General features: G+C 38.8%; 1 protein-coding gene across 6 annotated transcripts in view; it reads left to right on the top strand.

Annotated features, from left to right (window-relative positions):
- slc8a1b (solute carrier family 8 member 1b) overlaps nucleotides 1–6,439 on the top strand; it is a 182,265-nt gene extending 175,826 nt beyond the window's left edge. For all 6 annotated transcript variants that reach the window (XM_036126753.1, XM_036126754.1, XM_036126752.1 and 3 more), the window contains one exon: nucleotides 137–6,439. In XM_036126753.1, the coding sequence (XP_035982646.1) occupies nucleotides 137–409 (273 nt within the window). In that variant the 3' untranslated portion in view covers nucleotides 410–6,439. The remainder of the gene's footprint in view (nucleotides 1–136) is intronic.
- The last annotated feature ends 3,069 nt before the right edge of the window (nucleotides 6,440–9,508 follow it).

Consider the following 9,508-nt stretch of genomic DNA (forward strand, 5'->3'; position numbering starts at 1 on the left):
TGAGTCCAGAGTTAATTAGTTTCCCTCCGCTAAAGACGGGTACTTTTCTTTGCATGTATAACTATATAATCCTCTCTATCCTCAAAGGGTAGACATGTTCTGCATCGCTAAATTTGTTTTTGCCTGCGCCCGACAGGTGGCGTGGTCCATCGCCGCCATTTACCACAACAGCAAGGGCCGTGAGTTTAAGGTGGACCCTGGCACTCTGGCTTTCTCCGTTACACTCTTCACCATATTTGCCTTTATCACCGTTGCCACGCTGATGTACCGACGGAGACCAGAAATCGGCGGGGAGCTTGGCGGGCCTCGGACTCCGAAGGTCCTGACCACCATGCTGTTCATCAGCCTGTGGCTTCTCTACATTCTCTTCTCCTCACTGGAGGCCTATTGCCACATCCAAGGCTTTTAAGAGAACGCAAGACGCCGAAGAGAGAAGGGCGGGACGGAGGAACAAGAAGGATGGAAGAAAGGGAAAATAAAGGAATGGATTCTTTGAAATTAAGGTTGTCTTATTGATCTATTACTCCCTACCTTTTGTGCAATACATAAAATGACAAATGAATGGATGTATGTACAGACGAAGGACTTTCAGATGCACTCGAGCATCGGAAAAGGCAGTGTAAGGAAGCAACGATGCATGGAAGGACTTCATACTTGAGAATCTAAGCCACTACAGAAATTTTTCAACTGATGGGGAAAAGGAATAAAAAAAAAAATAATAATAATTACTTTTTTTTTTTTTCCCTCACGCCACAAATGCACACACACCAAGCTATCTTGACCAAATCCATGTTCAAACACATAAAACAGATTTACTGGCATGCATAGATGTAATACTGTAAATGTCTTTTGTTCCAGCTCAATCTGAGATAGAAAATCCCAAATCACGTCATGGGGCGGGACATTTAATCAGATCCTCACTGTTCCAAGTGTGAAGATGTGGCCTAAACAGCACGATCTGCAGACCTCCTCAACTTGGAGCAATGAATTCCTTTCCGTCCAGCTCCAAACGTGTCGGGATGTGCGCGCATGTCCAGGCAAAGCTCGATACACACACACAAAAAAAAAAAAAAAACGTTATTCTTGGCCACATTCGCTTATTGACAACAAACTCTGTGTCTGCAGGAGTTACGACGGTGTGTTTATGTGCTTAGGCGCGATAGGAAGATGGTAAACTACTGTGAAAAATAAATGCCTCTTGTTTTTTGCTGTTGCTGCGTAAGACAAAAATGCTATTGTACCTGAGATCTTCTTGACTTTCTCAGCTTGTAGAAATGCTGATTTGGACTTGTGGGAGGGGCTCGTTCCGTGTGGGCGAAACTTCGATCATTGCTGCGGTGGCACGTGTACATACTCTGAGGCGGACGTACGTTTCAGCTCGATTGACTTCATTCTGAATGTCTCGGTTATGCCACACGCCCCTCAAGTGTGGGCCCTTATTCTGTCGCTTATACTGTAGATGTAAACAATTTAAGATCCTATCTGAATCAGAGTTGGTGGTGGGGGGTTAGTGTGCTTTTACCTTTAATAAGGCCATGTCTGAGAAGACAGACTGGCCGCTCTACCGTTGAAAACTGTCAGAGAAACCATAGTCGTTGCATTGATATCAAAGTTAAACTTGTGTGTGTGTTGCTGTTGTTCTTTTTTTTTTTTATCTAGGACTCTGTTTTTTAACTATTTAGATTTCTGCAACCATATTTCTGTCAAATCATTGCAATATAATTTGAAAAATAATATAGATGCAAATATCTGCTAAACCTGATGGACCATCTGTCAGTTTGATTCACTCAACAACTTTGGACTATATCCTGTCTCCTTAGAAACCTGTTGGCTGTTCAGTGGACTATTTGAATATATCTAATATCAAGGGCTTTGTTACAACAAACTGCTCATTCCTGATCCCGCCTTTTGGTTTAAAATTGACTCTCACTTGATTATTGGCCCAACGGACTTGACTAGAAATTGTATCGCTAGTTGGAGGGATACAATTTCGACTGCAGCTGTGTTCCACAAAACATCGTATTTAGGTTCTTAATCTACATACACTCAAACCACCATAAAGCTATAGCTCTTTTCAGGGTGAATTATAAAGGGTTTTAACAGCATCCTTTTGGCCAAACCCTTTTAATGCCATTTTGTTTTACATATCTTTTTTCCAAACTGTCCATTTTCAAGACTAAGTCAGTATAAAACATCCTCCTCACATGACTGTACTGAAGTAACCGTTCTGATTTAACATCAGCAGTCAGTATTTATTCCACACATAAACACCATTAAATTAATTATGCTTAATGCAGAGTTTTGTTCACCAGGTTGAACCAAGGTGATGATTTTGGAGTCCTTATTTAATATAAGTGGGACTCTAATAAGCTCTTTTGATTTTCTGCATGTGGAGAATGAGCACCGGCCAAAAAGACGTCTGTTATTCTGGATCTAAGCCGAAACTGAAGTGCTATGTTGGAACAGCTGAAAATAAGACTCTAAGACCTTTTTATGCTTCTGGTTCACTGGTGAAATAATAATAAAAAAATCCCGTTTTGCTTTATAATGCACAAGGTTATTGAACACATTTCAATGTCTGATTGCACACAGGGCAGTGGTCCAAATGAGTTTAGTAATCACTGAAAAGAAAAAAAAGTAGTTGACTTTAAAATATCAGCTTTGCTGTCTGTTCATAGTACGTACCACGCATTGCAAACGAAAGCCAAAACTCATTGGAAACCACACATTGGAACAGTGAACATCCCCCTAAGATGTTGGTGCAAAACATGCTTGACATCAACTTGAAAAAAATGAGCCCAAAACATTAAGAAGCCTTTTTTCTTACTGTGAGAGAAGTTTAGACTTCAGACTGTTATTTTATTTATTCAGCTACAACCATAAAGATCTTGGTGTACACACACTTGTACTATAGCACTACTGTATGCAAGTTAATTGGCAAGATTTTCCCATGTGAAATGTTTTTTTTTTTTAACTCGATGTTCAATAGGCAGTATTTTTAAACTTTATCTGTAAAATACTTAGTCTGGACTAGATGTAAACCATTGTAAACTTAGCAGTGATCTTGTCAGAGACCGTTGTCGATACCAGTGAGAGTCGAGCGGAGGCCTTCATTGGATGTAGATCCAAAGCATTTTGAAGGAGGACCTTTCAAATGTTTCAGGTTTTCTAAAATAATCAAGTAGAGTTGCAGAAGATTATAGCGGATAACACTTGATCAGATGAAGATCCAGCAACATGGCTCAGACGGCCTTTAGGTTCTTTTTTTTTATTTTATTTTTTTTATGGATTGATAATGAAACAAAATGGCAGACAAAGACTGAAATATGTGAAGCTCCGTATTAGACAGCGGTTGTCATATAAAGTCTTTGGAGTGGCAGTTTACCCCTATTTTGCCAAAGGGATATCTTTCTATCAGAAATATTTGTAACCAATCCAGTCAAAGGTTTTCTAATCAACATCTCTTTCCAAAACACCAAATAAACTTCACATTTCTTTAAGAAGCTACAGGAAGTACGTGTTGTTTAAACCTAACTCAAACCTTTCTAGTTCAATTTTTATGTATGTGTCTCTTCACTGGCAAGGAGCTGAAGATTTATACACTGTATTCAATTTCAACTAAAGGTATGCTAGCACACGCAAAAAAAACAAAAACAAACAAGAAACTGCATTGATTTTAAATGACTTCAAGACATGAATTTTCTTAGATGCTGCAGAATCGTGTTGGATTTACTTTTAAAACAAGCCTACAGGAATGAAGTACTTGCAGCAATGCAGTTTTTTGCATTCAGTCCCATTTGTCGAGCAGTTTTACCAGAAGCAAACATTTTTCTTTAGCTTAAAAGGCTGGCACTCTTTTGCAACACCAGCTTTGTTGCACACAGTTTCTATGTTACTACCTTGACTGACGAGCTTCTCCGACACGAAGCTAACGGCAGCTCTTAGCGCGGTTTAAACCAAGGTGGAAAACTTATTTACGGCTAGCAAATTTTTAGCTGCAACCAGCAGGTTTGCTAGTTGGCACTGTAAATACTAAACAGGCAGTTTTCTTAGTTTGTTTTTTTTATTATAATTTGTAAACCAATTTTTCTTAGCGAAGGAATTGCAGTAGCTCTTCAGTTAGCATTTTTGCTTGGGCCTCCAAGTGACGGAGTCTAGATAACAAACAAAAAGAAAAGGAATATGATGGCTAACACAAAAGAGCTGTAGACTGCAGTCATTTGGACTTCTTTTGCTGTTTAATGGTAGGATTTTGAAATGAAGAAAAAGCCTTGCACCGCTTCGTGTTGCTAAGTGAAACGGCTGCCGAACCGTTTCACTAGCAGAGTTGCTTCTGATGTAAACAGATTTTTTTTGGTTTTATGACTGATTTACACAGTATTTACAATGTTCCTGTAAAAAAAATAATAATCCAGTGGTGTTGAATCAGTTGTGAACCATTAATAATGTTGCTACTAATGTAAAAGTTGATATTTCTCCGTTGCCTAATTCACTCCTTAACTGACCGACTGTCTGAAAGAGTGAGAAATAATGCAACGCTGGACAGTCAAACAAATGAGGGAAAGGTAAGGATGGAAGGTTTGGACACTCTCTGGTGCAAGGCGAGCAAAAAAAAAAAATGAACCGGTACTGTTACCAGAGCTTTTCTCTACCTTTAAAGTAACGTTTAAGAGATACAAATACAGGATGCTAACAAGGAAGACAGAAGGTTAAAAAAAAGAATATGTGGAGGATGAATATAAATAAAAAATAATGAAGTTACAGCCATACATCAATTTCTGGGCCAGTGAGACACAATGGACTCCTCCTGCCCAGCATATGTATTGTTATGAAGTCTTATCTGTCCTCGTGTGTTTTCATTCCCTCTTGAAATGTCCTGCAAAAGTAACCAAAACGCAGTTATTTTTCAGTTATTTCCTCCCAAAAGCCCCCCCTTTTTACCCCCACTCTGTCTCCCCCTATGCCACGTTTTCCATGTTTTGGAATGTCGATGTGCTACTTGTTGACACTGTGCATGAATGATGACATGCCTGTACATACGTAGTTATAATCGTTTCCCATTCCTACGGTGTTAACGGGAAGAGGTTCGAATGTTGTACAGATTTTGATTTTTCTGTTCATCTTTTACTTAGTTACAGTTTGGGTGTAGAGCTAACTCTTTTTTTTTTTTTAAATCAGACAAAGCTGCAAAGTCTCTTTGAATTAATTGCACATCATTACCAAGATTTATGTTAAAAAGGCAATATCTGCTGTTATTGAATGAGAGAGGAGATGATGGAGTTATATATCTTAAATATATATGGGAATTGCATGGGTTATTTGTAAAAAAAGAAAAAAAAAAAAAGAAAATATGGGGAAAAAAAACATGGCTTGCTACTTTTAATACCATGGCTGTATACTGACAAATGAGGAATACTGTATGTACATCTAAATGTTATTTTGTCTTTAAAGAAATCATATTGTGTGTATATACTGTACAGTGTTATCAGTGAGATGGCCTATATGGCCATACACTAACCATAGAGGATTAACTCAGCATATTTATTTAAAAGGAAAAAAAAAACACTCGCTACACTCAAGAATGACATATATTGCCTTTTTGGAGAAGTTAAGAACTAGTCTCTCTCTCTGTGTCTTGCTCTCTCTCACTCTCTCTCACTCTCTCTCCAGATTTTTCTTTCCTAGAAGGTGTGTTTTTACTTTTTAACTCTACGATCTTGTTCCCTGTGCTCTTTATTTTTCTGTTGGGGGTTTTAAAGTCAAGTGGTTGCCGTCCATTTCAGGCCACGCCATATTTTCTGTTGATCTTTTTGCATACAGTATGCCTGGCTGCTTTCCACACTGACTCAACAGAATCTCCATGTTGACCCCTACACCCCCCCTTCCCCCTGAATTTCTGTCTTGTGCCTCCTTATATAGTTACGCACAACATATCTGCATGTGTCCTCAGTGGTCTTTCTGTCTCATAGTCATTTGTCTGTATTTAAGCTGCCATCTGTCTTGTTCTAAACCATCTGTTTTATTTCTTGGTTGCAAAATCCCTTTGCTTTCATATTTCTTTTTTTTTTCCCTAATCCCTCAAATGTATCTTTAACTACGACAACTCTTTCTTTAATACGCTTTTTCTGTCCTCCTTTTACCTCTCCAGCAACGTAGTTGGAGAACTTCACGTTTGTCGATTTGGTGTGTTTTTCTTTTAAATGGAACAATAACACAAGTTAGGTTTGCAATAATTACTTTTTTTTTTCTTCTCTCATTTTGTTTTTGATTCTTGTGCGCCTCTTTGTTGGCATGTACATGTGTTTTTAATTTTTGTTAAATACCAATGGATAGGCAGAAGGTTGTTCTGTATGTGTGTCGCCACTAACTGTGACTGCTCTCCATGGTACTTCTGATGAATCCAGTAAAATAAAGTTTGGGATACCCAGTTTCAAAGACAGCGTGTGTCCACTGCCTTTCTAAACTGCATGCAGTTTGTTGGAGTTTGAAATGATTTAGACCAGCGGTCGTAATGGAGACCAAACCCAGGCCCTGCTGGCGCTTTTGTACTGTGCGGAGGAGACAAAAGGGCTGATACTGGATGCTTTGACATGGGTCTAAGACACATAGACTGAAGACATGGGGGAGAGTAAAAACATATATTTTTTAATCTCTTTAAAAGAAAATCATTTCATTGCAGAACAATTAACTGAGTTTTAATTATTCAACAAAAATGTTTCCGCCTGTGACTGAAGTCCCTGAGACTCAACTTGTAGACATCTACTACTCTTTGACATCGTCCTGAGGAAAGTTTACCCACTCCTCACTTTCAGCTGTGAGCCGTTTGAGGGGTCTCTTGCCTGAAGAGTCTGTTTCAAGTCACCCCACAGCATCTCAAATTAGACCAATGATTTTAGCCTTGAAATCGACACAGGACTTTCCATTTCTCAATTTTCAACCAGTCCCCAGTGGAGTATGTTTTGCGACACTGTTACATAGTAGGCTCCAATTATGTTTTGGCTTTTTATTTTTTTATCAGATGGTTTCGCATTTTTTTGTCAAGCACCCTTCCATACGGTAGAATTGAAGGTGAGCCGGTCAGACTCTGCTGCACCGAACCATCCACAAGCCAAATGCAAAAACCTGCTTCAAAATGCAGAGTAATGATGTTACAGTTGCATGCATGGTGCAACACGCCTATATTTAAATTTAGTCATCTTTAACTGGGAATAAATGTAAGGGACCTAATGTATTCCCTTCCAGAAATTGTTTTTATAACATTTTATTAAAAATTAAGTCTTCAGCTGAACTAAAGAGTTAAAAAAAAGTTATTGCTTGAAATTTTAAGTATCGTTAAAACCGATAATCATTTTACAGAAACATGTTAGAAAAACAGACCACAATTGAATGTCAAATGTTTTTACGCAACTTTACCTCTGCTCGCTTATGACATGGTTGCTTTGATGGTAGAGATCCACTGCTTAATCGGTTCGAAGGATTTGCCATCTGTCTGCATCTGATGGTGTCTTCCTAAGGACCTGGCTTATTGTCACACAACAGTTTTTCAAATACATTGGAATCTGAACACAAAATAGTTTTGTCCTAGTAGGCAGTTCTGTTTGAGAATTTGCATCTGGAGAGGTGAATTGCATTTATGAAAATAATGAAAATCTAATTGGTTCCAACCCTCACACATCCTAACAAAACACGCACATCACACTAAATCAATTAAGCACACAGATGTAATTATTCCGATATAAGGTAGCAATGTTTGGAGAAATAAGAACAAAACGATGTAGCCGATGGACACAGTATCTTTGGGAGGACCCAATTGTTGTGAAATATGCAATATATGTAGTGTGTGTGTGGAAAATATAATTTTTGTGTGTATATTTATTTTTATTTATTTTTTTCTAGGGCAAACTTCCATAATGAGTCACAACTATTAGAGTGTATTGCCTATTCTAGATCATGTTGGACTTTAATATCTTGGGAAAAGTCCCCTGACATTGTTAATGTACATGGTTATGTTGTTAGCTTTGTTGAAGGGACGCTGTGCAAGCTTGCACACATTTCTTTAATGCCCCTGGAAGTCAGCACCTCTACAGCCGGCTGCTTCGCTTGTCAGGCGCTGGGGGAGGAGGGGAAGTAACAAAGAGTGCACAGGCAACAACAGCGCATGAATCATATTCCTGCACATCAAAGGCAGGGTTGTGAAAAGCACGCAGTGGGCTGGCGCTCTCCCTGGATTGTGTATTTGCTAACGACATCCTACACATTCATATTTAGATAGTCATAATTTTGTCAGACATGCAACTGTCAGGTTGTTGAAAGCTCTCCACAAGATGCAAATACCCACAGCACCATCTAAGAATGTTGCCAGCAGCAACCAAAAAGAGGGAAACAGATCCAGCAACACAGGTTGAAAGGAACTTCACAAACGCCAATGAGCTGTGCACATATGTGCCCATGATGCCTAAAAGAAAACCTGGGCCAAGCAAACTAGGGACAACCTAAAGTCTCAATATTCTGACCTCTTGTGGGCCCGGAGACAAAGCCTGGGAAAATATTGCAGACAATGATACCAAGCAGCATCCAAAGCGAAGTACAGTTTGGGAGGATGACCTCCCTATTCGGTTGCCTGCTGAGGACCAAAGAAGTAAAAGTATTATAAGGTTGAGGGTTTTGTTCTTTACACGTCCTGTCTGACAGTGTTGCACTAAGAATTGTTTTCTTTGTGCCAATGAGAGCCCAACAGATTTACTTTCACAAGTGGAGCATTACTGCTCTCGCTATAATGGTTTGCTTGGTGCATATACAAAAAAAACTATATATATATATATATATATATATATATATATATATATATATATATATATATATATATATATATATATATATATATATATATATATATATAAAAAAGAACAGCTTTCTGATCCAAAAATAGTTTCTGATCCAAACTATTTAATTTTAGCCCCAAAATGTAAAATGTCAGTTCAGCTCTGTCATGTCAACTTGTTCGAACCATATTATACTGGAGACCATAACTCTGTTCATTGAGGATGTTGTGCACTCAGTTTTGTCTGTTTATTCACTTGCATTTTTTAATTTTTTAGATTTTTTTGAAGCTCTAGTGGCTCACTTTTTAACACAGTAGGCAGACACGACATACATGGGTGGCGCTACCCGCTGCGCCACCAGCGCGTCTGTTCACTTGCATTTTTACATGAAACATGGTGAAATGCCAGAACCTGATGCTGTATGGTCGTTCAACTTGTCAATTTGCCAACTGATAAATGCAGTGAGTTGTCAGAGCTAATTTTTAAGTCTCCCAGTTCTGGTGAACTGCCTGGCAAGCCCTCTCTGTCAATCTGTGGAAAAAAAACAGTGGAGCTGATACCAAAGGCGATCCACGTGCACCTGGTACAGGTGAAGAGTCACTGTTGCTTACTGAGTTGGCAGGACAAGGAGGGTAAGCTTGTAGCAGAGGAAAATCCAGCTCTGCAGTCAATGACTGTGGGCAAAA

Source organism: Fundulus heteroclitus, chromosome 22, assembly GCF_011125445.2.
Source record: "Fundulus heteroclitus isolate FHET01 chromosome 22, MU-UCD_Fhet_4.1, whole genome shotgun sequence".
Taxonomy (NCBI): domain Eukaryota; kingdom Metazoa; phylum Chordata; class Actinopteri; order Cyprinodontiformes; family Fundulidae; genus Fundulus; species Fundulus heteroclitus.